The sequence below is a fragment of the Lynx rufus genome, unplaced genomic scaffold (assembly GCF_022079265.1).
Source record: "Lynx rufus isolate CCGP_SWC_20201006 ecotype Redwood Valley unplaced genomic scaffold, mLynRuf1.p SCAF_10, whole genome shotgun sequence".
In the NCBI taxonomy this organism is placed as follows: domain Eukaryota; kingdom Metazoa; phylum Chordata; class Mammalia; order Carnivora; family Felidae; genus Lynx; species Lynx rufus.
In genome coordinates, this window is record NW_025814824.1 from 82,282,270 (window position 1) to 82,309,460 (window position 27,191).

General features: G+C 37.0%; 2 protein-coding genes across 4 annotated transcripts in view; both read left to right on the top strand.

Moving 5' to 3' along the window:
- RABGAP1 (RAB GTPase activating protein 1) overlaps positions 1 to 27,191 on the top strand; it is a 168,169-nt gene that overhangs the window by 77,443 nt on the left and 63,535 nt on the right. For all 3 annotated transcript variants that reach the window (XR_006960278.1, XM_047069184.1, XM_047069189.1), the window contains one exon: positions 1,161 to 1,311. Coding sequence is in view for 2 of the 3 variants with exons in the window: in XM_047069184.1 (XP_046925140.1) it covers positions 1,161 to 1,311 (151 nt within the window). In the remaining variant the exon portion in view is untranslated. The remainder of the gene's footprint in view (positions 1 to 1,160; positions 1,312 to 27,191) is intronic.
- On the top strand, positions 16,194 to 18,166 carry GPR21 (G protein-coupled receptor 21). Its single transcript, XM_047069211.1, has one exon. The coding sequence runs from the start codon at positions 16,572 to 16,574 to the stop codon at positions 17,619 to 17,621; it is 1,050 nt and encodes a 349-aa protein (XP_046925167.1). The 5' UTR covers positions 16,194 to 16,571; the 3' UTR covers positions 17,622 to 18,166.

The following is a 27,191-nucleotide window of genomic DNA, read 5'->3' on the forward strand; positions in this document are numbered from 1 at the left end:
GCTTTACTGACTCAGTATTGGTAGCTCTCAAATCACAAAGCAGCCATGATATCAGCGCATTCATAGGTCTTAGAGTTTGAGGACTACCTAAGTCATTTAATCAACTTCCCTGAACTTCTTTCTCCATCTGTAAAACTGGAGATACTAGCCACCTACCTCACATGGTGGTTGTGAGAATCGAATAAGATTTCATGCAAACCGCTTTGTAAATTGGTACCAACATTTCAAGATAAGTTTTATTTTCCCCACTTTGTAAATGAGATAAATGAACCTCAAAGACTTTAATAATTTATTTTGATGTTACAATAGTACAGTCAAAACTTCCTTATCCATCATAATCATTCAAAAATATTACTTGAAGCAAGGTATCACAAAAGCCGCTGAAAGTTTTATTTTTATATTTAAATATTTATTTTAACTTAGAATACTGTTTTAACTTAGAACATATAAATATTTAATTCACTTGTGAATTTTGATGCAGGGCCAAGCCCTTATCTTTGGGTATATGTCCAGTGATTAGAATTTTGCTGTGTTTTTGTTATATAAGCCACAACCATAAAGCTATGGTTCCCAGTTTTGATTTTTTTTAATTCTTTTTTAATGTTTATTAATTTTTGACAGAGAGAGAGAGACAGAGCATGAGCGGAGGAGGGGCAGAGAGAGAGAGGGAGACACAGAATCTGAAGGAGGCTCCAGACTCTGAGCTGTGAACACAGAGCCTGATGCGGGGCTCAAACTCATAGACCGCGAGATCATGACCTGAGCCACCCTGGCGCCCCTTGGTTTTTATTAAAAAAATTTTTTTAAGTACAGCAGTAATTTAAAGATACTTACAAAACAGTCTAGCTGCACAATTCTTTCCTCCACCCAATCTTTTACAGTTATCTTGGCCACATCTAATTCAATACTTTTTTTCTTTATTAGTATGTTACCTTTATTAAGTCTTTAAAAACCTTTTAGTTTAGTTTTCATAAAAATAATACTCTTTAGGGGCTCCTGGCTGGTTCAGATGGTGGAATGCACAACTCTTGATCTTGGGGTTGTGAGTTTGAGCCCCACGTTGGGTGTAGAGAGTACTTAAAAACAAGATCTTAAAAAAGAAAAAAAAACACTCTTTAGATAATCTTTAATGTGCTTACAGATTATGGCTTTCTTTTTAGGCATCTCAATTTGAGTGTGAGACCAAAGCAGTTATCGTCCTTAGTAAGAAGTGGTGTTCCTGAAGCTCTGCGAGGAGAAGTCTGGCAACTGCTAGCAGGTTGTCACAACAATGACCACCTGGTAGAAAAATACCGAATTCTCATTACAAAGGTAAGGGGCTGATAATTCAGCCTCAGCATTTAATCCTTTTAGAAATTTGTTATGAAAAGATTATTGTGGCTATTTGATTTCAATTTTATACAACAGCCTAAAAGTTGTTTCTAGTGTTGGCACAAAAAGAAAAGGAAAAAGGTTTTTCTTCCTTGACTGACTTCACCTTGGAGGCAGAGGATGGCCTCTGTTCATTGTGTATCTAAATCCTTTTTGACCATAATTGCATGTTCAGTCAGATCATTTGTGCCATGCAATATGAAACACTGTCTTTTGTTTATTTTAATTGTTTTCACACTTCACAGAAATGTGCTTTTTCTAGGTAAGGCCTAGTTCTAGTTTCTACAATAGGAAGAACATGATTTTTATTCTCTTATACTGGAGTCCCTTTTAGCTCATTCCTCTAAAATGAAGAATTCTCATTTTTTATAGTATTCCCTCTCAAGTTCATGCATTCCTTAAGGTTTTGCAAGCAAAACAACAAAAACTATTCTTGAACAGCATACAAGAATTTAATTTTCTTCAATATTAAGTGATGCTTCATGCCTTTGTGCCCATCTCATTGGTTTTAATTTTTGTTTTTCTTTTCTCACACTCTTGAAGTATTTCTCTTTGGAAAGCAGTTTCTCCATTCCCAAACCTGGGTTATGAATGAATTGCTCAGAACCCTGAATAATACCTAAGAATTTTTTAGTATGACAAAAGGTGGGACTTCTTTTAAAAATATATTAAAACCTTCAGTGAATAATATCTCCATAAAACTCTTACTGTAAAAAAACCTTATGGGGAAGAACAACATTTGAACATGAAATTGGACCTCTTACCAGAAAATGACTTTTATTTGATGACAATATTCGTGTTCTTCTCATTTTATTTCTAGACAGATGTTTTTTCTTTCAAGAACTAATATTCTGATTTTTTTCCATTGTTGCTGTAACTATTCAAACAGCATTAATTGAGTGCCTGTCAAAACCACAGTGCAGGAGCTAGGAGGTGAAACCTATTGATTGCTGAGTAATACTCCATTGTATGTTTATCTATTCATCAGTTGAAGGACATTTGGGCTCTTTCCATACTTTGGCTATTTTTGATAGTGCTCCTGTAAACACTGGGGTGCATGTGCTCCTTCAGAACAGCGTACCTGTATCCCTTGGATAAATACCTAGTAGTGCAGTTGCTGGGTCGTAGGGTAGTTCTATTTTTAATTTTTTGAGGAACCTCCATACTGTTTTCCAGAGTGGCTGCACCAGCTTGCATTCCCACCAACAATGCAAAAGAGATCCTCTTTCTCCACATCCTTGCCAACATCTGTTGTTGCATGAGTTGTTAATGTTAGCCATTCTGACAGGTGTGAGGTGGTATCTCATTGTGGCTTTATTTGTATTTTCCTGATGATGAGTGACGTTGAGCATTTTTTCATGTGTCGGTTGGCCATCTGAATGTCTTCTTTGGAGAAGTGTCCATTCATGTCTTTTGTCCGTTTCTTCACTGGATTGTTTTTTTGGGTGTTGAGTTTGATAAGTTCTTTACAGATTTCGGATAGTAACCCTTTATCTGATACATCGTTTGCAAATACCTTCTCCCATTCCATCAGTTGCCTTTTAGTTTTGCTGATTGTTTCCTTCGCTGTGCAGAAGCTTTTTATTTTGATGAGGTCCCGATAGTTCATTTTTGCTTTTGTTTCCCTTGCCTCCGGAGACTTGTTGAGTAAGAAGTTGCTGCAGCCAAGGTCAAAGAGGTTTTTGCCTGCTTTCTCCTCGAGCATTTTGATGGTTTCCTGTCTTACATTGAGGTCTTTCATCCATTTTCAGTTTTTTTTGTGTGTATGATGTAAGAAAGTGGTCCAGGTTCATTTTTCTGCATGTCCAGTTTTCCCAGCACCACTTGCTGAAGAGACTGTCTTTTTTCTATTGGATATTCTTTCCTGCTTTGTCAAAGATTAGTTGGCCATATGTTTATGGGTCTATTTCTGGGTTTCCTATTCTGTTCCATTGATCTGAGTGTCTGTTTCTGTGCCATAGTTTTGATTATTCTTAAACTTCATTTAAATGCAATCATACAATAATGCAACTCATACCCGTTTGAGTGGGACTTCTTTTGTTCATCTAATTTGGGAGTGTATCAGGAGCCCGTCTTTCTCTTTTTGTTTTCATTTTTTTAATTGCAGAGAGTATTCCATTGTAGAAATAAAGCTCACTTGAAAAAAATCTATTCTGCTATTATAGGTATTTGGTTTTGCTTTGTTCTTTTCCAGTTTTAGCCATTGTGAACAAACCTGCTATGAACATTCTTGCATTTAGCAAATGTTATGGTGTGAATGTTTGTCTCCCTCAAAATTCATGTGGTGAAATTTAATTTCCAAAGTGATGGTATCAGAAGGTAGAGCCTTTGAGGGGCACCTGGGTGGCTCAGTATACTGAGTGTCCAACTCTTGGTTTTGACGTCAGGTTCCACACTAAGCATGGAGACTGCTTGAGATTCTCTCTCTCTCCTTCTGCCCGTCTCTCCCACTCACCTGCATGTGCTCTCTCTCTCTCTCTCACTCTCTCTCTCTCTCTCTCTCTTTAAAAAAATGCGGGGCACCTGGGTGGCTCAGTCAGTTAAGCATCCGACTTCAGCTCAGGTCATGATCTTGCGGTTTGTGAGTTCAAGCATCTCATGTTGGGCTCTGTGCTGACAGCTCAGAGCCTGGAGCCTGCTTCTGATTCTGTGTCTCCCTCTCTGCCCCTCCCCTACTCGTGCTCTGTCTCTCTCTCTCTCAAAAATAAATTAACATTAAAGAAAACTTTTTTTAAATAAAAAATACGCTAAAAATTTTTTTTAAGATGGAGGTAAAGCTTTTGAGAGGTGATTAGGTCATGAGGACAGAGCTCTCATGATAGCAAATAGTGCCCTTATGAAAGAAGCTCTAGAAAGATCCCTTACCACCTTCCATCATTTGAGGGCACAGCAAGAAGTCACCAGTCTGCAGTGAAGGAGAGGGCCTTCCTCAGATCCTGACCATGTTGGCACCCTGATCTTGGATTTCTAGCCTCCAAAACTGTAAGCAATAAGTTTCTGCTGTTTTTAAGCCATCCTGTCTGTGGTATTTTGTTATAGCGGTCCAAATGGACTAAAACAAAGTTTATATGTGTTAATATATGTATATAGACAATAATATTTACATGTATATATGTGTGTGTATATATATATTTATATATTACTAATTCTAGGAGTTTTTAATTTATTCTGGACATGGGTTCTTTGCCAGGTATATGCTTCATGTTCTTAAATTTCGCATGTAATATTACTTTGGAGGTGTTTTGTTTTGTTTTGCTTCTTCATAGAGTAAATTTATGGCAGGAAACAGTGACTAGATTTATAGAATGAAGCCCCCCAAAACATTACCTTGCAAATAGAATTGATGAACATCTTTGTCGTCACCTTGCTGTAATTATCAAGCTTGTCTTATAAGGGGATATATGTAGGGTTTTTCCCATGTGACTTTTGTAATCCAGGGACAGGTTACCTTTCAGCAATAGAAAATACATAGGTATGTGTGTATTTTGAAGGTGTTTCTTATTTCTAAAAATTTTTTTAATGTTTATTTATTTATTTTGAGAAAGAGAAAGAGAGCGCGCGTGTGCAAGCAGGAGAAGGGCAGAGAGAAAGGGAGACAGAATCCCAAGCAGGCTCCATACTGTCAGCACAGAGCCCGACACGGGGCTCTAACCCATGAACCATGAGATCATGACCTGAGCTGAAACCAAGAGTTGGACGCCTAAACGACTGAGCCACCCAGGCGCCCCAAGGTGTTTCTTATTTCTAAAAGCAGTGGAGTTTGAGGGCACTCTTCTCCCTTTTTTTTTTTTTAAAGTTCTTTATTTTTTAGGTTTTAAGTTTTTTTAAAGTGAGAACTTCAGATTTTTTTTTTTTCATCTCAAGAAGGGAAAAATAGTAGTAGTAGCTGCCCTTTTTGAGCACATATGTCACATGCTGAATTAAACACTTTATAACTGTTATGTCATAAATCCAAAGAAAATCCCTGTGAAGTGGTAATTAACTATTTCCATTTTAGAAATGAAGAAACAGAGGTTCAGTGAAGCTTAGTAATTTGCTTATAATCATTCACATAGTAAATGATAGAGGCAGAATTTGAACTCAGAGATGACTCTAAAGCTGGTTCTTTTCCATTCTCCCTACTTGTCTATCCTTGAACTTAAAATTTTTTTATACAGCCATGTATGTACTTACACAGAATTTCCTGTAGACACATGAACACATTTGTTTTTATCTGTAGTTTTTTATTCAGTTACTCTTCTATTGGTAGGCATTTACTTTGCTTCCAGATTTTAGCCTCTAAATGATGTTTTACTAAACATACTTAAACACGTTCTAAATCTCTTCTTTTTATGGAAGAGTCTCAGGAGTGTGATTGCTGGATCAAAGGGTGACATGTTTTTTTAAGTGATTATTTAATTTTTATATTTAATTTACTTATGTCCAGCTTGATTTTCGAAAAGGCTGTTGCAGTTTATAGTTCACCAGCGGTGTAGCAAAGTACCTGTTAACCCATATCCCAAACAGTATTAGTTATCAGTAACTATTTAATTTTCTGCTGTCAGTGGATGTAAGTGATACCAGCATATCTTTAGTTTGCAGATGTCTGACTACTGGTAAATGCAAGCAATTTAGTCTTCTGTGAATTACCTCTTCGTCTTTTTTAAACATATATTCTCAAAACCAGAGATGGAAGAAGATCACTTAGATAAGATAAAAATTATCAGGGTGCAAGTGTGGCTCAGTTGATTAAGCATCTGACTCTTGATTTCTGCTGAAGTCATGGTCAGCTCATGGGATCAAGCACAGAACCTGCTTGGGATTCTCTTTCTCTCCCTCTCTCTCTCTCTCTGTCCTTCCCCAGCTTGTGCTCACTCTCTCTCAAAATAAATAAATAAACTTAAAAAAAAATCATTTACCCAAAAAAAGAACTCTGTACTCTCTCTAAAACTTTAATTCTTTATTGACTTTACTGATGGTTTCATGCCTTACAAAACATTTTCAATTTTTATGTAGAAAAGTGTGTCTTGGTTAAGGTCTCTCCCACCTCTGAGTCTGTAAATGCAATTTCTGAGATTTTCTTGCAAGATTTTTATTGTATATGTTATATATTTATATCTTTAATCCATCTGGAATTTATTTTTGTACATGGCATATGATAGCGGCCCAGTTTTACTTTCTCCCAGATGGATAACCAATTGTGCTACTCCCATTTTCCTGCTGGATAGAACTGCCATCTTTGTTAGATCTTAAATTCTCATATATACTGGGATTGAGTTCTAGATTTTTCTGCTTATTGATCAGTTTGTGTGTCCCTATACCAATACTGCTTTGGTTTAAGAGGCTTTGAGTTATCTTTTTTCAAATCTTTCTTCACTGTTTCTTATTCCGTATTTTTTTCTTATCTATTCTTTCATATATTTAATCTTCCATATAACTCTTAAAATCATTTTCTCCAGTCTTACCACCAGTGCCTCCCTGTAAGGTTATATAAGGATTCTAATTTGAATTTTATTTATTTTACATATTAATTTAGGCTATAAGTTACATTGTTATAGTGTCTTTATATCTAAGAGATGGTATGTCTTACCACTTGTTTAGGTCTTATTTTATGTCTGTTAAAGGCTTTAGAGTTGCCTTCATATATATGTCTTGTGCCTTTTTTGTTAAATTTATTCCTAAGAATTATCCTAGAGCATTCTTGCTGTTGCAAATGGAGTATTTTTTTTTTCCTTCTGATTTCTATTTCAAGGACCTAATTGCTACAATAGAGAATAGACATTGGTTTTTTTTAATTCTCTATCCATCTGCCTCTTGATATTTTTATTAGTTCCCCTAATTGGATTCTAGCATCTTTTGAGATTTTCAGGTATGCAGTAATATCAGCAGCAAAAACAGTTGCTTTTTTTCACTGTTCATGCAGACTGTTTGGTTTTCTTTGTATGTTAGAAACATCAAAACAGTGTTAAATGATGATGATGATAACTAGCATCCTTATCTAGTTCCTGATTTTACTTAAGGTGGCTTTAGTTTTTTTTTTATTTTTTGGAAAGCATACTGTTCATTTCTTTGGTAAGTCTTAATTTTTATTTTTTTCACTTAAATTTTTTTTGTTTATTTTTAAGAGAGAGTGCAAGCAGGGGAGGAGTAGAGAGAGGGGGAGACACAGAATTTGAAGCAGGCTCCAGGCTCTGAGTTATTAGCATAGAGCCCAACACAGGGCTCAAACTCACATGAACCATGAGATCATGACCTGAGCTAAAGTTGGACGTTTAACCAACTGAGCCACCCAGGTGCCCCTATTTTTTATTTTAAAAAGTTCTTTAATGTTTATTTTTTGAGAGAAAGTGAGGAGGGGAGGGGCAGAGAGAGGAGGAGACAAAGAATCTGAAGTAGGCTCCATGCTGTCAGCACAAAGCCCAACACCGGGCTCAAACCCATGAACTGTGAAACGATGACCTGAGCCCAAGTTGGATGCTCAACTGACTGAGCTACCCAGGCGCTCCTGTAGGTTTTATTGTATTTAAGTGATTTTCTTCCATCTCTGGCTTTGAGATTTTATTAGGAATGTCTACTAAATTTTATTAAGAAGTGTTTTTTTTTCTTTTTTAGCATTTAATGTGATTTTTACAGATTTGTAGTGGAATAGATATATAATCTATCAACATTATGATAGACTTCTTGATACTGAACTATCCTTGGCTTCATGGAATAAATTTCTGCAGACCAAATACTCTTAGATTCTTTGTTTTCTATTCGTTCTGGCCTTTGACCAAAGGCTCCTCAATCTTGATCTCTAGATAGAACTTGTCAGACACATTGGGGAGGAACCTTAATAGGTAATCCATAGGGACTCCCATGGCGCTTTTTTGTAAATTCTCAAGTTGTAAGACTGAGCTGTTTGGGTCTGGTGAATCAAACTGCAGTTGACAATGGAGGGAAAAGGAGACACTTTCTGGTCTCCAACTTCCAGAATCCACTTCTGGCCCTTCTTTCTTTTGATTATTTTTAACCTTTTATGCTATTGACTCTCTATTTATTTATTTATTTAGTTTGCTTAGTAGCAGAAATTTATGTCAAAATTGCTTCCTTATGTTTCTCATTCCTTTTATAACCACTCAGCCTTGTGTTTTCTGAAACCTGTTTGCTTTATTTTCTCTAGTGGTTTTATTGATAAACTTTTGTTATAAGAATCTTTTGCTATGAATTTCAAGTTTGTATCCAAAATCTAAATTAATAAAAAGTCCATGTAACCATTCTTTACATTTTTAATTGTTTGTCCAAGGGAGGTCCTAGAGGCACAGCCACATTTTACCAGTCTGGAAATTTAATTTAAATGTCTAATTAAAATTCCATTATTATGCAGATTGTTTTGGTTTTAATTGAAAATATCTTTGGTAGACTTGGCAGTAGTGAAAGATTCAATAATATATAGCCTTAGAACCTAGAATGAAAAGGAAGTCAATTTAGCAAAAAGAACACTGGCCTTGGAGTTAGGAAGCCTGAGTACTATTCCAGCTCTGCCACTAGCTTATATGAACTCAAATGAGTTCTTGACTTGTGACCATTCACTTCCTCTTCTCTTAAATAAGTTTGCTAAAGTAAATGGTTGATTTTCCTTTTAGCTTGAACATGCTGGAAAATTAGATATATAGCATGTTTGAATCCTGCCTCCCAAAATAGCCCATGATTCTGTTTCACAGCGGAGTACTCCTGCTGTCTGCTTCTATAGGAAAATAGGTTTTGAGTAGACTTTTAAAACTATATTGTGTGCTCCCACATAGCAGTTGCTGTAGTAGGTCTGCTATAGACTGAATGTATCCCCCTAAATTTCATGTGTTGAACTCATAACCCCTACAATGTAATGGTATTTGGAGGTGGGCCTTTGGGAGATAACTAGGTCAAAAGAGAGCAGCTCTCATGAATGAGATTAGTATCTTTATCAAAATGACCCCAGTTAGCTCCCTTGCCCCTTCTGCCTTATAAGGACATAGTGAAGATGACCGTGGATCCTGATGGGATGCCAAATCTGCCAACACCTTGATTTTGAACTTCCTAGTCTCCAGAACTGTGCTAAATTTCTGTTGTTTATAAGTTATTCAGTCTGGTATTTTTGCTATAGCAACCTGAATGGACTAAGATACATGTTCTTCAAATTGGTATTTATGAAAATAATTTCAGGTCTTTATATCCTATCTCTGTAATATCATGTCTCCTGTAGTGAGTTTCTGTAAGTCATATCTGCCCAGGGAGTTCTAAAGGTTTCCTGAATTATAAGACTGGAAACATAATAGGCTTGATCATATTAAAATACCTGATTTTTGATAATTTTTGATCTACATATAGGCAATTTCATATGCATCGACCTAATAAATAGGTGAATTAAACTGTTACCACACTAGGGCTTTACTTGAAAGATCTTCATTCAGAATTGCCTGTTGTCTTATTAGGCATTTGTTGTTTAGTCAGCCATAAATACCTTTGAAAGCCTGCTTGATGTCAGCCTTGTGCTAGGCTTCATGGATATGCCAAGAATAAAATATACCTGCTCCCTGTTTGGGAAAGACTATGGTTTAATGAGGGAAACAAACAATTAACTAACCAATTACAGTAAAGTTGTATGAGAGTTACAGAAGAGAAAATACATATTGTTGTGTGGCACATGACAAGGACTTCTCATCTAAGGATTTAAAAAGGTCTCTTGTTCAGAAATTACCAAAGAAGGGGATTGTTGGGCTGGGATAGGGTGCTTCGTGGCATGTGTGATGTTAAAAATCAATGGGAAAGCATGTGCCCAGGGGTGTGAGAGAGCTTGGCAATTTCATAGAGTGTGAAAGGAAATAAGGCCAGAAAACATAGGTAGGGGCCAGATCTTCGAAAGCTTAAATAAGTCATATTTGAGATTTCTGGCAGTAGAAAGTCATTGAAGCATTTTAAGCAGACAAATCATATTCACATTTAGAAGGCAGTATGCAAAGTGGATTGGAGTATATGTCTGAAGCCAAATTGTCTTGATTCAAATCCCAGTTATACTATATTTAAGCCATTGACATTGGGCAGTTTAACATTAGACTTGTGTTTCCTTATCTGTAAAATGAGAGGATAATTGTACCTTATTTGTAGAGTTGTTAGAATGAACTTAGACAAAACATTAGGTACAATTTATAACCCATAGTAAGTATAAATTATTGCTTAGTTACTGCTGTTATTTGTGTTACTATTATAGAATGGTCATTCCAGTTACTTGAATTAGAATGGAGTAAGACTAATTGAAGCAAAACCTGTTAGTGAGTTAGGCAAGAGATGATCGTGACTTGGATCAGAGCAGTGGCAGAAGGGATAAAGAAAGATATTATTTGAGAAGTTTCAGAGATAATAGAATCTTTGGAACTTAGTGATTGACTGAATATAAGAGATGAGAGGAGTAAAAGAAGAGTCAAAGGCCCTCAAATTTGTTCTGGAATGACACTGGTACATACATACCCACATTAGCTGCACTAAAATAATATGTTAATTAAATAAATCCACATTTAAACCTCATTTTTACCTAATAATAAGTAATGCCCAGAAGTGAATCTTACAGATTAGGGGAACTGAGATTGATCCTTTCTCATCTGTAATCATTAAGCCACTGAATAGGTTGAGAGAAGTATAAATATAATTTGGACAGTTTTTGTTTCATCTTTCTGTCTTATTTCTTTTTTAGTTCTCTTTGTTGTTTTAATTATTTAGTATTAGGTTGATCCATACAGAAGTTACCAGTTTTATAGATCAGAAAATCTTTAACCAGAAATGAAATGGTTAAATGTTGGCCATCTTTACATGGTTCATCCAGTTATATTCTCATTCTGTAGGATTTTTTTTTTTTTTTTTTGAGACCGAGAGAGACAAGCCAGGGAGAGGGGCAAAAAGAGAGAGAGAGGATCTTAAGCAGGCTCCACACTCAACACAAAGCCTTATGCAGGGCTCAATCCCATGACCCTGGGATCATGACCTGAGCCAAAATCAAGAGTCAGATGCTCAACCAACTGAGCCACCCAGGTGCCCCTAATCGGGGCTCCAAGGGTCCATTTTGAGTTGAATTGACCATTAAAGACTGGAAGAAAATTGATATGATGGCATAAGGACAGGTGGAACTGAACCCCATGAAGTAGGTGACTTAAACTTGGCATCATCCATTCAGTGTGGCTCTGGGAGGACATCTTGTGGCCAGAGTTTTTGTTAACTTTACCAAAATGGACATGTTATATATTATTTTGGCTGTTTTTTGAAAACCTAATTATAAAACTAGTGCAGTTGGCCCTTGACCAATGTGTGAGTTAGAGGGCATGAGCCACCACACATTTGAAAAACCGTAACTTTGGACTTCCCCAAAACTTAACTATTAATAGCCTACTGTGGACTGGAGGCCTTACCAATAGCATAAACAGTTGATTAGCACATGTTTTATATGTGTATTAAATACTGCATTCTTATAATAAAGTAAGCTAGAGAAAAGGAAATGTTATGAAGTGAAAATACGTTTATAGTACTATACCGTATTTATTGAAAAAAATCCACTTATAAGTGGATCCATGCAGTTTAAACCCATGTTGTTCAAGGGTCAACTCTACAAAGAAATTAGGAAATCCAGAAAATACAGAAAAACGTAAAGAAAATTAAAAATCATTTTTAATCCCACCTACCATCCACTGAAAAGTAGAGTTGATTTCCAGTGTTTCCTTCCAATCATTCATATATATATATATATATATATATATATATATACACACACACACACACACACACACATATACACACACACACACACTATATATATATATATATATATACACACACACACACACACACATATACATACATACACACACACAAAGAAATGCTATTTTTTAAAAAAATTGTATCTATATCTATACACATATATACATACATAAGAGACTGCGTTATTTTAAAAAAGAAATGTATAACGGATGGAGCTAGTATTATGCTGAACGAAATAAGAGAACCATATGATTTCACTCGTATGTGGAATTTAAGAAACAAAATAAACAAGCAAACCAAGAAACAACTAAGTGATATAAACAACTAAGCTATAAACAACTAAGTGATGATTACCAGAGGGGAGGTAGGTGGGGCATGGGTTAAATAGGTGATAAACACCAGATGTTGTATGGAAATGTTGAATCACAGTATTGTACACCTGAAACTACTATTACACTGTAAATTAACTGGAATTTAAATTAAAACTTAAAAAGGAAATATATATATAGATTTTTTTTGAAGACATAGACTTATTGTCACCTTATGTCATTAACTTCATGTCTTTTGAAGAAAGTGTTTTTCTTTGATCTGAAACAAACATTTAACTCTTGATTGATTTGATAAAGTGCGGCTCTCAGGCTTTTTTTTTTTTTTTTTTGAGTTTCCTATATGAATATTTTGATTATAGCCCCAAGAGAAATTTTACTAAAACAGAAATGAAGTTGGAAGAACTATTATTATGCTAGTGATAGTAATGTAATAGCTTGTATTTTTTATTACATTTTTAATTCTTTAAAGTAATCAGCCAACACAGTGTCTTTTTTATCACCATAATTGTCTAGTTTTATACATGAGACACCTGAGATGAAGAGAGAATAAGTTACATGACAGAATTCACAAGTAGTTAGAAAAGTTTATACTACTGACTTTGAATGCTTTTTTTATTTATTGAAATATAACTCAGAAATCTTTCCTTTTTTCATTCAATATTAAGCACTCAAACAATGAGACTTCAAAAATAAAGTCTGTGGTAAATGTATAGAATAGTGAATAACCTGGTTTGTCTGGAAGGCAAGGTATTGGGGAGGGGGGTGGAATAGTGAGATCAGATTGGAAAGGCAATAGGGAGCCATTGACTCTTCTTAAACTTTGGATACCCTAATAAAGCAAATGCTATTGGATATTTAGGCAGAAATGAATAGATCAGAAAAATGAACAAGACTAGAAGCCCAGACAATATTTAATGATGGCCTAAAGTATTAAAAACTGAATTAAGAGCCACCATAGAAATAGATTCCCGGGAATCTGGTGAGGGGGAGAGAGTGGTCAATATGATTCCTAGGTTTCATAACTGAGTGCCTGGGAAAAAAGAATGTTGGAAAAAAAAAAAAGGGTGATTTGTTGAGGAAAATGATTTTAATTTTGGACATGCTGTGGTTGAAGTCTACAGGATGTCCAGGTGGAAGATGTATATATAGAGTAGCAGGCAAATTAGAAATGGAAAAGAATGCTCAGGAATGAAGTCAGGACTGGAAACATATAGGCAGAGAAATCATTAGTGTAGAGGGAATAATTGATGCCATATCACCATTCTATCTTTTCAGATACTTTCACTGCCTTGCATATGTATAGTCTTAATGCATTTGAGGAACGTGTGACGACAAAGTATCCAAGTGACTGTTGTGGGCCTCAGACCTGGGCATTCACAATAAGAGAAGCCCTTTAGGTATCAGAGGACCCCATCGTCAAGCAGTACAACATGGTTGGCGGAAAAGCACAGACTACTTAGGAAGGATATTTTAATTAAGAAGAAAAAGAGTAAAATTATATACTCTCTATATGCTAAGTATTGATAAGCCCTTTTTTTTTTAATTTTTTTTTTCAACGTTTATTTATTTTTTTTGGGACAGAGAGAGAGCATGAACGGGGGAGGGGCAGAGAGAGAGGGAGACACAGAATCGGAAACAGGCTCCAGGCTCTGAGCCATCAGCCCAGAGCCTGACGCGGGGCTCGAACTCCCGGACCGCGAGATCGTGACCTGGCTGAAGTCGGACGCTTAACCGACTGCGCCACCCAGGCGCCCCATTGATAAGCCCTTTGTATGTATACCCTGTCGCCTTTATTTTGCAACAACTCTGTAAAGTAGGAAGTACTTTATTTTTATAAATGGTGAAACTTGAGTGTAAAAGAGGCTAAGTAATATAAGAGCAAGGATTTGAATCAGATGGGTGTTCAGTGCCATAGTGTTTTTTTTATATGCCACACTTTGCTATGTTCTCCAGTAAGACCTGTCAAATATATCTCTCAAGCTTATGTGCAATACGTTCTTCAGTTTCTTGCCTTCATGTAATAAGCACAGTGCTTTTGATCTTAAAATATAATTAATTCAGTTCTGATCATGGGTGGCTGTTTGCTTTCAATGAGAAAGCACATATGTAAAGCAAAAGTTAAAATTGGATCAGATAATGTGTATCTCTGTCCAGGTGTGCCGACTTTATAGAATACTTAGAAATGCCAACATTAGTTTATTTTCTTTTACTCTGTTGGGTATGTGGAACTTTATTTAGAAGAATAAATTGAGAGTCCAAAGACACCTGGAGGAAAAAATACTAAAAAAACCACATTTCTAATTAGCTGAAAATTGTCACTACCAGAAGAGCCACAATGTAACTCCAACTTGCATTGTTTTAAGTAAGCACAAACAAGATTGTGTAATCTAAGATACATAAGCTAATTTGTACTGTGCATTTTACAGTTTTAAAGCCTGAGTGGAAATGGGTATATTTACTTGTCCATCATTTGTTTGTATATTTGTGTACCTGCTTCTCAGTGAACTAGAAGAAATGGTATCTCAAAACTGTAGAGGAGTATTGAATACAGAAACAACATGATTGTGTGCTGTTTCCTCAGTATTCAAAATGAGTGAAGTTTTCTTTATTTTTTTCTCTTGAAAAACTGATTGTTTGCTTTGTTATTTTTGTCATCTATCTTAAAATTGGCCAGTATCCAGTGAATTGTGAGAGAAAATGCTAAATATTTAGCCTTCTAGCTAGAACTTCTTGTGCTGCTAAATTATGATTTCTCAGTTGCCCCGCAGTGTTAGCACACTTTCATTCTTTAACATTGCTCTTTGTTCCTGAGGAAAATGCTATAAGAAAATAGGAATTTCCTCTCACCATTACGCCTCTGGCAGTGTGTTTTCATCTAATTCCTGGCTGGCACTCTGTCCAGGTTACAACCCCTTCTCATTACTAGCAGAGTCTAAATTCTGCTCATCTACTAAAAGGGGGATTCCAGACAGACGAGGAAACAGCTTTCAAACACTGCACTGCAGGCATATTAAGTTATTCCCCCATTGTGCAGTCGGGAAATCAGGGACCACTTCTCTGGCGATGAATTCTAATGAGCTGCTAAAGATGCCGAAGGGTGTGTGCACACAGGCGTTTTCTTTCCCCTCCCCCCTTCTTCCTTTTCCCAAGCCCCCTCTTCTCCCCGTTTCCCCTCCTCCTCCTCCTTTATCCCCTCCCTCTGTGTCTCAGTTCTGCAGTAAACGGGGCTGAGGCACATTCCTGCACTGCAAGGCTTTCTCTTAAGGATGTTTTGTGGCTTTTGTTTGGATTGCAGCATGCAGAATTACAGGTAACACTTTGAAATTGAGCTAGACAGATAAATTCTGTTGAAATGTTTTCGAAGAGGTGAAATAATTACATTGGAATCAGTGAAGAAAATGAGCTAATTCTATTAGTGGTAGTTATAGTAAGATATTTTCAGAAATGCCATAAGCAGATTCTTTTTCTCCCCCGAAAGGCTCAGTGAGAGGAAATGGGATTAGGTTGATCTGGCTTGTGATTGATTTTGTTTTATGTTGGTCATGAAACTTGCTGTTGTTTCTCTTCCTCTGTAAAGTAAGGACCAGTTATGTGGGGTGCTGCTGAGAGTAGCCATGAATAGTTGTACCGGGTGGGGTGGGATGGAGTGGGAGGGTTGATACTAGCCTGAGCTAGCCAGGTTCTTTGATTAGGGCATTGGATGCAAAATGTAAAATGCTCTCTCCTTTTCTTCTATCAGCTGTTCAGAGGAGACTCATTACAACTCTTGCTGAAGCTCCTAATCTTCCTCCCTTCTCTTCTGCCCCTAACCCCTACCCTCATTGGCCTGAAGACAATGTACCCAGAGTTTGCCTTACTCCCCTGGCGCTATGTGTATGGTAAACCTGGTACTATGGCCACATCTGGGACTGGCCAGACAACTGCTGCTGGTTCTCCCTATTCCAAGAAGGATTTAAAGGGGAATTACACTGCAGGCAATGCACCAGAGCAGCATCAGGAGCTTGGGGACTAAGGCTCCTCTGGCATTATTACAGACACACAGAGCTGACCGCAATGACAGCAGCTGCTCCTTTGAACTGTTGGCAGCAGCCAAGCGGCAGCATGAAGTGAGAGATCACTCCTGAGCTCAAGATGAACTCTACCTTGGATGGTAATCAGAGCAGCCGCCCTTTTTGCCTCTTGACATTTGGCTATTTGGAAACTGTCAATTTTTGCCTTTTGGAAGTATTGATTATTGTCTTTCTCACCGTATTGATTATTTCTGGCAACATCATTGTGATTTTTGTATTTCACTGTGCACCTTTGTTGAACCACCATACTACAAGTTATTTTATTCAGACTATGGCATATGCTGACCTCTTGGTTGGGGTAAGCTGCTTGGTCCCTTCTTTATCACTCCTCCACTACCCCCTCCCAGTAGAGGAGTCTTTGACTTGCCAGGTATTTGGTTTTGTAGTATCAGTTCTGAAGAGTGTCTCCATGGCCTCTCTGGCCTGTATCAGCATCGATAGATATATTGCCATCACTAAACCTTTAACCTATAATACTCTGGTTACACCTTGGAGACTACGCCTGTGTATTTTCCTGATTTGGCTATATTCCACCCTGGTCTTCCTGCCTTCCTTTTTCCACTGGGGCAAACCTGGATATCATGGAGATGTGTTTCAGTGGTGTGCAGAGTCCTGGCACACCGACCCCTACTTCACCCTGTTCATCGTGATGATGTTATATGCCCCGGCAGCCCTCATTGTGTGCTTCACCTATTTCAACATCTTCCGCATCTGCCAACAGCACACAAAGGAAATCAGCGAAAGGCAAGCCCGCTTCAGCAACCAGAGTGGGGAGACTGGGGAGGTGCAGAGCTGTTCCGATAAGCGCTATGCCATGGTCCTGTTCCGAATTACTAGTGTATTTTACATCCTCTGGTTGCCATACATCATCTACTTCTTATTGGAGAGCTCCACTGGCCACAGCAACCGCTTCGCATCCTTCTTGACCACCTGGCTTGCTATTAGTAACAGTTTCTGTAACTGTGTCATTTATAGTCTCTCCAACAGTGTCTTCCAAAGGGGACTAAAGCGCCTCTCAGGGGCCATGTGTACTTCTTGTGCAAGTCAGACCATAGCTAAGGACCCTTACACAGTTAGGAGCAAAGACCCCCTTAACGGATGCCATATCTGAAGTGACTCAGATATTGGATCACTATGTGTGTGTGTGTGTGTGTGTGTGTGTGTGTGTGTCCTTTTTATCTCTTTGTATCCCTAGCTTACTAGGAGATCTGGGACAAAATAATTCAACTCTAAGCAGTAGCAAACAAATGATCCATTGAACATACCTTCTAAGTTTGCAGAAATTATTTTCTAAAAAGTGCTTTGAATCGGAGAATCAGGATCATGAAGATAAATTGCTCTTGGTTCCAGTTTTTGTAATGTCATGGAAATGATGACATTTTGAAGATTTAAAATAAATAAAACCATATCTAACACCTCTCTTCAGCTGGCATGACTGAACCTGGGTGTGAAAAGCGTCAGCATTTTTAAAAAGTCATTTTCCTGTCGCTTTTCTAGGCTCTTTCTGTTTGGGCTTCATGTGCAATTGAATTCTTTTAAGGGGAATATTAAAAAATAGTGATGAATTAACAGGATTTAAATTTTGCTTTATATATGCCAAAGTAGAACTACACTGCAGACTTCAGCACTGTCATTTAGAAAGCCAAATGTTTTATGTTTTAGGTCTTCTCTTGAGAGAATTCTCAATACATATTGTTGAATAACATGAACACCTAAGCGTTAATTTTAGAATTTTGCAGTGCACCATGAGTGAAGCAAAAAGGCAGTCAAATCATACAATTTAGGAAAAATTGAGCTACTTTCTGTGGCATGCTTCATGGGGATCTAAAGAAATGTGTGCATGGAAAGTGATTGCGCTGTAGTGTTTTTGCCCATGCCTTTGTGTGTGTGTGTATTGAAAACGTTTGAATTTAGATTTCTCTTTACAGCAAAGTGTATTTTAATAAGCTGAAAAACAAATGATAGGTTAATGGCTGCCATTTTTATAATGGTGAAAATATATAGTAATGAATCTTTAGTCTTCTTTTTTTTTTAATCCACAAACTTTGAAATGTCAGAATATCTGGGAGAAAAAGATGTCCTAATAAGCAACTGAGTCAGAAAATATACTGTATATTTAACTAGTTCCTTTTTTAAATAGAAGGGGATTGAGATGTTCTCTTTGTGGTTAAATGGAATCAACAAAGTAGCATCTAATCTTTTTAAAAGCATTTTTTTGGTGTTAAGAAATGCACATTTGAATGCGAGAAGGAGAAATTCGGATTAAGTCTCTTTTATTGCTCTTCTCTTTCTGGACAAAAAAATCCTTTGATGTAACAGTTCTTTACTTAGTCTTTTTTTTTTTAAAGCCAAAGTACTAGCAAAATCTATAGGATTTTTATTATTTATTCTGTAGAATTATTGAAAGTGCTGTGTATTGTATGTACTGGTGATGTTTTGTTCTTCAAGTGATTATCTTTAGAACAAGAAGTTTATTTTTCTAAAAGGAGAGAAGGATTTCCCAGCAGCTCCAGGCATGAGAGTATTTCCTCTGCTTTTCTACTGGTTTTAATGTTTTGGAAGTCTTCAGGGGGCTTATGTGATCTCTGCCTTTGGCTAGATGTTATAATCTGAATACAACAATGGTATTCAGTGAGATGGAAGAAACCCAAGGGAAATGGGTAAAGTGGAGTTTTGAATCCAACAAAGGATGCAGATATTTATAAAACAGGCAAATAGGCTTTGGTTTTCTGTCATGATATTAGAAAACCTACTACCCCTTTTAATATAAAGGGCAGCATTCTTAACGATTTTAGGTCTTAGATTTTAACTTCAAATGTGTGCTGTACTTTAAACTTTTTTATTTTAAGTGAATAAGTATTACATAAACATTTAAATTTCAGATTCTGAATTCTTCCCAAAAGCTTGCTTGCTCTTTATATTTAGTACTAAAAAACTTGATTCTAAGCTGTTTCAGTATTTAGAACTCATGTTGAAATTGCAAGTTATATTAGCAGTGACTCTGTTAAATTGCCATTTGAATTGAAAAACCTTTTCTCTTGGATTTTGAAAAATGGTTATGCATATTTCTCCTTTATTTACATGCCACAAATCTAAAGAAAAACAAAGTTTCCTTTTTCTTCATACATGTTGGAGAAAGTAACCTGTTCAGATTTGCAGTTTGCTTGTGAGTTTTAGTTTAGCAAAGATGAGAATCTTAAAGATTAATTTTTATAAAAAACTGGTGTTAAATCGGTGGAGTTTTGCTTTTGGGGGATGCTGAGCCCTTTTAATTTTTTCCTGCAGTAGCATTCCATCTTGTGAGAAAGAGAAAACTCTTTGAGAAAGATCTTAATGGAAATTTTATGGAAAGACCACTGGAAGTGGCTAATCAAGCTGATCTTTTTTTTAAATTTTTTAATTTATTTTTTTTTTAATTTACATCCAAATTAGTTAGCATATAGTGCAACAATGATTTCAGGCGTAGATTCCTTAGTGCCCCTTACCTGTTTAGCCCATCCCCCCTCCCACAACCCCTCCAGTAACCCTCAGTTCTCCATATTTATGAGTCTCTTCTGTTTTGTCCTCCTCCCAGTTTTTATATTATTTTTGCTTCCCTTCCCTTATGTTCATCTGTTTTGTCTCTTAAAGTCCTCATATGAGTGAAGTCATATGGTATTTGTCTTTCTCTGAGTAATTTCGTCAAGCTGATCTTTTAATGACTCAAAAGACACCTCTTTTAATAAGAGCTTTTGTTAACAGATTTTTACATTTTTATCCTGGTACCAAATTTAGATGTTATTAGAAATACTTTTTTCACATAAGAATCTCTGTCAACGACTCAGCCTAAAACTAGAGACTCTATACACTAATTTTAAAGAAAAATCCCCCCATTCCCCCACTGGTAAACTTGCTTAATACCAGATGTCTTTCCAGTTTATCTGTCTTCATTGGACTGTATAAAGTCTACGTTTTCTTCTAGTTACCAGTTCTTTTCTCACATTCATTGATTGTCTATACTGCCTTTTAATTTTTATTTTCTTGTGTGTGTGCATGTTAGGGGAGAACGGGGTGAGCCTGGATGTCAGCAGTCAATCTTTAGTGGCTAGGGGCATTTTCTATGTGATACATTTGGACAGTTCATATTAAAGTAACCTTTTCATCTTGGCATACTTAGTGCAACATTTGATGACGTTTGGTTTAAATACCAATCTTGCTAGTTCAGAATGAAAAAAAAGTATATTTTTAGATTCAATTACCTTGGGCTTTGGCAAGACAGTGCATTTAACTATATATGGTATGTGACTGATATCAGAGGAAGCACAAGCTTTTGGTAATTGTGTTGAAATTATTTCATAGTATATGTTCAGATAAGACAATACTAATTGTTACATTTGTAAATTAGTTATACGTTTTTATACAGTGATTTCAGAGAAGATGTTTTTTTTCCTCTTAGAGCAGAAAAGCAGCTGCAAAAGGACAAGTGGTCTACTTTAATGAAAGAACTGTCTTACACCAAAAAGGATATTTGAATTTTTCATGGATCTGTTGACTCCCAAATTCCATTTTGTAAAGGGTTTTCCTTAAGCTTTATTGCTGGATGAATTTCTTTTTGAGCCTTTTCTAATGGCTTTTCCTTTTTACTTGAATAATGGTCTCAGTATTTTAAGGATTGGGAAAACTTGAATTTTTATACTATAAATGCATTGTCCACTCACTCTTTGAACTTGAAAATGAAGCAACAGGGTTACAAGTTCCCAGACAGTGGAGTGGTTTCTGGGAGAGTTTCCTCAGCCTTTCAGGTTTGATCGAAAAATCTGCACAGTGGCTTTGTAGGAAATGTTTTAACTTTGCTATGTGTTTTTGTATCATAGAAGACTTGTGAAATAAATTATTGGCAAACCAGAATTTTTTGTTATATGAGCACATTGTGGGAAGATTAAAGTGGGAGAAATGTGGCATTTATGATTTTTTTAAGTCTTCACAAATTGTTCTCTGTGTTGTTTTTGCATAATTTTTCTATTTCAGGTTGAAGGAAAACTAAATATTTTATATTAAGTGTACATATTAATATATTTTACATGCCCTGGCATTATTCTAGACATTTCTTATAGCTGAAGATGAGTCATTTGGCTTTTCCTCAAAATTTGGGTGACAAGGGCACCATGATATGATTAAATTGAACTTTGAATTGAGAAAAAATCCAGGTTTCTGTTACAAATTAACTAGTTTTATAAGGGCAAGTCACTTCTCTAAGCACTTAATTTCTTCTATAAAAGGAGATAATAATCCCCTTATCCCTCATAGGGTTACTTTGGCAATTGAATTAGATAATGGATGTAAAAGTACTTTGTAATATGTAAAGTGCTTTGCAATAAAAATGAGTACTATTATTTGTATCTGCCATGGTTTCACATCTGAGGAAGTCACACATAATGGAATGGTGTCCCCCTACGTTAAGGTCTTAGAAGCTCAGTGCTGGGTGACTATTCCCATGCTAGTTAGCAATCCCAAATTTGAGAAGAGAGGCATGATAAATCCTCGCCGTTCTAAAATGACAGTAGTGTTAAATTCATAAAACTGTTTTCATTTATTTCCTTTACTTGTCTGTAAAGTCTCTAAAGGCAGGGACAGTGTCTCTTCATATCTTCATCCCCAAAAGCTAACATGGGAGCTGGCTCAGAGCAGAAGTTTTATAGTAAACTTTACAAAATTAATGAATGATTCTTTCTAATTATTAGTTCTAGTCATTATACAGCAGTAATGTTCAAAAGGAGGTGCAGAGCCCACAAGCACTTCTGTTTGCTCAAGGCTGTTCTAGACTGTAAATGACAAAAGGTAGCTTTTTAATACCAAGAGACTAGTGTCGGAATGTGCATGCGCTGTATGGCAGGTAACTTTACACCTGGAAACCTGGTAGCCTTGACCCAGGGAACTTCAGACACTGCTGTCAAACTGCCAGTTTCTCACAGCATGGATAAGAAACAGGTATTTGGATCACATCACCTTCTTGGCTCTGAATGCAGATAAGGTAGGCTGTAAAAATCTGTCACAAGAAAAGAGGAGGTATATAGACTATCTTGGTGAAAGAAGCTATTCTGTGGTTTTGCTTTGTCTCTCAGTTTTTATCAGTTTTCTAGTTTTGTCTTCCTTTTCTTAACATGCATTGGTCATGTATTCAGAGAGATGTGCTTCAGATGACACTGCTGGAGGTTGTGGAAAATTCTGTTTGCAATAACAGTGGGTTTAGGGAAAGCTTAAACAATCAGGAAGCCCTTATGCACCAAGCTCCACTCTATACCAGACATTGCAAATAGCTGGCCTCAGAGGGATATAAAGAAGGATCACCGGGGCGCCTGGGTGGCTCAGTTGGTTAAGCGTCCAACTTCTGCTCAGGTCATGATCTCGTGGTTCGTGATTTCGAGCCCCACATCGAGCTCTGTGCTGACAGCTCAGAGCCTGGAGCCTGCTTTGGATTCTGTGTCTCCCTCTTTCTCTGTAGCCCTCCCCCTCCACTTGCACTCTGCCTCTCTCTCTCTCTCTGCCTCTCTCTCTCTCTCTCTCTCTCTCTCTCTCAAAAAAAGAAAAAAGAAAAGAAAAGAAAAAAGGATCACATGATTCCTTTCTTGTAGAAGGGTTAGTTTTTAGATATTTCATATGGAAAAATTCTGTGATTATTTGCCTTTCCAAAAACCTCACCAGAGTAACCTTATCTGGAGGAATTTACCAAGACTTTCTGGTGGGATGCTAGGTATACTGTGCTTCTGTTTTGGGGGTGAGTTCGCCTGATACTAGTGTATAAAAATCATCATGTCACTTTATTAGTTTAAAATAAATCTGTGGGGTGCCTGGGTGGCTCAGTCAGTTAAGTGTCTTACTTTGGCTCAGATCATGATCTCATAGTTTGTAGGTTTGAGCCCTGTGTCGGGCATTGTGCTGGATCCTGCTTCGGATTCTGTGTCTCCCTCTCTCTCTGCCCCTCCCCCTGCTCATGCTCTGTCTGTCTCTTTATCTCTTTCAAAAATAAACACTAAAAAAAAATTTTTTTTAATAACATAAGAAATCTGTAGTGGCAGTAGGGACCAGTTGTTCCCCAATGGTAGATTTTCATGAGAGGCCAAACCATATTCAGTGTGTTGCTTGGTGAAGGTAGAATTTCAGAATGTGGTTTTGTAGTGTGAACATTTATTGGTATCTGATTAAGCCCATCTCCACATTGAGAAAACCTGATCATTAGGATCATAATAAAAGTGGAAAGCATCTCTACTGGCCAACCCACCTTCTCATTGATGTTTAATTGATGTGTTATTTCTTAGGTTTAATTAACTTCTTTTGTACTTGTCAGTTAGTAAAATTGCTTGTAATTTGTAGTAGTCTTACAAGCCTGCTACTCATTCTTTCTTTTTGAGGTGGTTTTATATCACTGGTCTTACCTTTTACCATACGACATACTGTTTCATGATTTAATATTCAAAGGGTAGCCGGCCATATTACTTTGTCAGTTGTGGGGACCAGCTCATTTTAGTTTTCATGCAGTACCTATATACTGTCTAATTAGAAAAGGAAGATATATGAAAATACTTATAAAAATTAACAGTGTCAGTCAAATAGCATTGAAACATTAAATATACAGAATGTCGTATCTAGCAAAGGAGATGGGGAGGGACATTTGGACTATAAAAGATTTTAGTACTCATTTGGTCTGATTCTCTCTTTTTACAGACAGTAAACCAATCCATTGACCACACATCTATTTATGATAATATCCAGACTTCCGAATCCATTGCCTTCTCTTATTACACCATGTTGCTTTTATAGAAGTGTTTGACTTCAGTTAGCCAAGCCCTGAATGAGTAAGATTAAAAAAAAATTTTTTTACATGTTTATTTTTATTTAAGAGAGAGAGAGAGAGAGAATGCACAAGTAGGGGAGGGCCAGAGAGTGAGACGGAGACAGAACCTGAAGCAGGCTCTAGGCTCCAAGCTGTCATCACAGAGCCAGATGTGGGGCTCGAACCCAGGGGCTGTGAGATCATGACCAGAGCCAAAGTCGGACACTTAACTGACTGAGCCACCCAGGTACCCCATGAATAAGATTTAAATAGACTAAAATGGTTGTGTGTGTGTGTGTGTCTGTCTATGTGTCTGTGTGTGTGTGTGTGTGGAATTTTAGGTACTGGAGGCATTATGGGCAACAATATAAATGTTAATCAAGGCTTATTATGTTTCAGGAGAATTTAGTAAACTTTGTCTTATTTAATCCTTCCAATACTGTATGAGCTAGTGGCTAGCATTAACCCATCATGTAGATGAGGAAACTGAGATTTAGAGTTGCCAGAATTGTACAGTTAATAAGTAAAAAGTCTATTGGAGCACCCACGGTGGTTCATTTGGTTAAGCATCTTACTTCGCTTCGGGTTGTGATCTAATGGTTCGTGAGTTCAAGCCCTGCATTGGGCTATCTGCTATCAGCACAGAGTCTGCTTCAAATCCTCTGTCTCCCTCTCTCTCTGCCCCTCCCCTGATCACTCACACTCTTCCCCCCCCCAAAAAAAAATAAATAAACATTAAAAAAAGAAAAGTAAGAAATCTAGGATTCAAAACCAGATCTTTCTGACTCCAAAGCCTATATTCTTACCTCATTTAGTTCTCACAGAAACCTTTCTGGTAGTTCTTTTTTATATCCCTATTTTACAGGTTGAGGAAACTTAGAGAGATGAAGAAAATTTTGTCAGTATATCAGCTGACTCTGAGACTTGAAAACATCACAGACTTTCTGCCAAATACAGCATATTGAGTGTGAATGTTTATTTCTGTTAACTGCACTGAAAAGAATAGCAAGGGTATAATACATGTGGACAGAGAGAAGAGGAGCAGAAATGATGGCAGATAAATGAAGCCAACAAAGGTTTGGAATATAGAAACCTAGTAGATAAGTGGTAAGTGACTCAGCAGTCAACAAAGCTGAATCCTAAAGTCAAGCTGCCCAGGGGCAAAAAGAAGCAAGCTGATTTCACTGTAGAACCTGGTAAATACTTGATAATTGGATCCCGAGATGCCTCTACAGTCAGAGAATAGTATGAAGCTGAAAACTGAAGAATTGTTAGGAAGTTTATGTAAGCAACATTTAAATACCCCTCCACACCACCTTGATCACCATCCCAAGCTGCCCCAAGCAGGCAACTGGTTTTTCACCGTCCCAGCAGAAAGTGGGAGATTTCCTCTTGGGAGAAGAGGTCAAACCACAGACCTTCTGGATGCCAGACATAGCTGAGGATGGCACTAAGATACCTTTGAAAAGTTGGGTGTCACGAGAAAGTCTGCATATTAAATACTCAGTCTCCTTGTCCCTCTGCACTCCCAGAATGTTCTCAGCCAGCCTTAAATGAGTCTAGTCTGGGGACTGATGTTTGAAGGCTCCCAAACCAGTCACATTACCTGCCCAAAGCACCTTTAAGTTGGCGCTTGTTAGTCAATAAATTCCACCTATTCGTACAGAGCTTCCAATTAACTTTTTACTCCTCTTTTACTATTAACAATCAGCCAGAGATCCTGGTCTTGTGAGAAAGTCATCTCATGTAATACACAGCCCAAAACAAAAGAAATCAGAGGAAATAGAAACAATTCAAGTCACAAAGTATATTTTCCAAAATATATTTTCAGAGAAGCTTTTGCATCCATTAAAGGAGAATAGGATGCTATAAGAAATGAAAAGAAAAAAAAGTAAGAGTTCTTATAATCAGAGCATAATCAGATATTTTTTAAATCCAAAAAGTTGGAAGATAAAATTGAAGTAGGCTAGATAGTGATACAAAAGACAATAAAGTTGATAAAAACAAGACAGAGACTCAACAAAGGAGGCCCAATATCTAACTCATATGATTTTCAGAAACAGAATAGAGAAAAAAAAGGAAATTCTCAAAGAAATATCAGAAGAAACATATCCAGAACTAAAGGATATGAGTTTCCATAATGAAAAGGACCAGCTTAGTGTAATAAAAAGATTTTATGATGGCGAATCATAAAATTTTAGGATACTGGGGATAAAGTAGAATCTTGAAAGCTTCTTGGTCTGGAGTAGGGATGGGAAAGTGGGAATTTACTAAACACAGGGATCTGAATAGCACTGGTCTTTCTGGCACATTAAAGCAAGAAGATATAGGGAATAACTTCAAATTTTTGAGAAGTGATTTTTAACTTAGAATTTTATGCTCAAACTTTGATTCAAGTGCAAGAATAAAATAAACCCATGTTGAGATATGCATGGTCTCAAAAATAGTTATCTGCCTTACATCCTTTCTCAGGAAGTTGCTGAAGGATATGCTTCTCAGTACAAGGGATGAAATTTTAAAAGTGGAAGAGGGGCACCTGATGGCTCAGTTGGCTTAGCACCTGACTCTAAATTTTGGCTCAGCTCATGATCTCTTGAATCGTGATATTGAGCCCGTGTCAGGCTCTGCACTGGCAGCATGGAGCCTGCTTGGGATTCTCTCTCTCTGCCCTGTCTCCACTTACATGCGCGCATTCTCTCTCTCTCTCAAAAATAAACTTTTTTTTTTTAAGTGGAAGCTATGGAACCCAGGAAGCAGGGACTCCCTACACAGGACAGAGGTGAAGAGAATTCCCATGGTGATGGGGAAGGGGAGCCCTAGGATGTCAGCTGTGCAGCAGACCTAGAAAGCCACTAGTCCAAATTGGAGAAG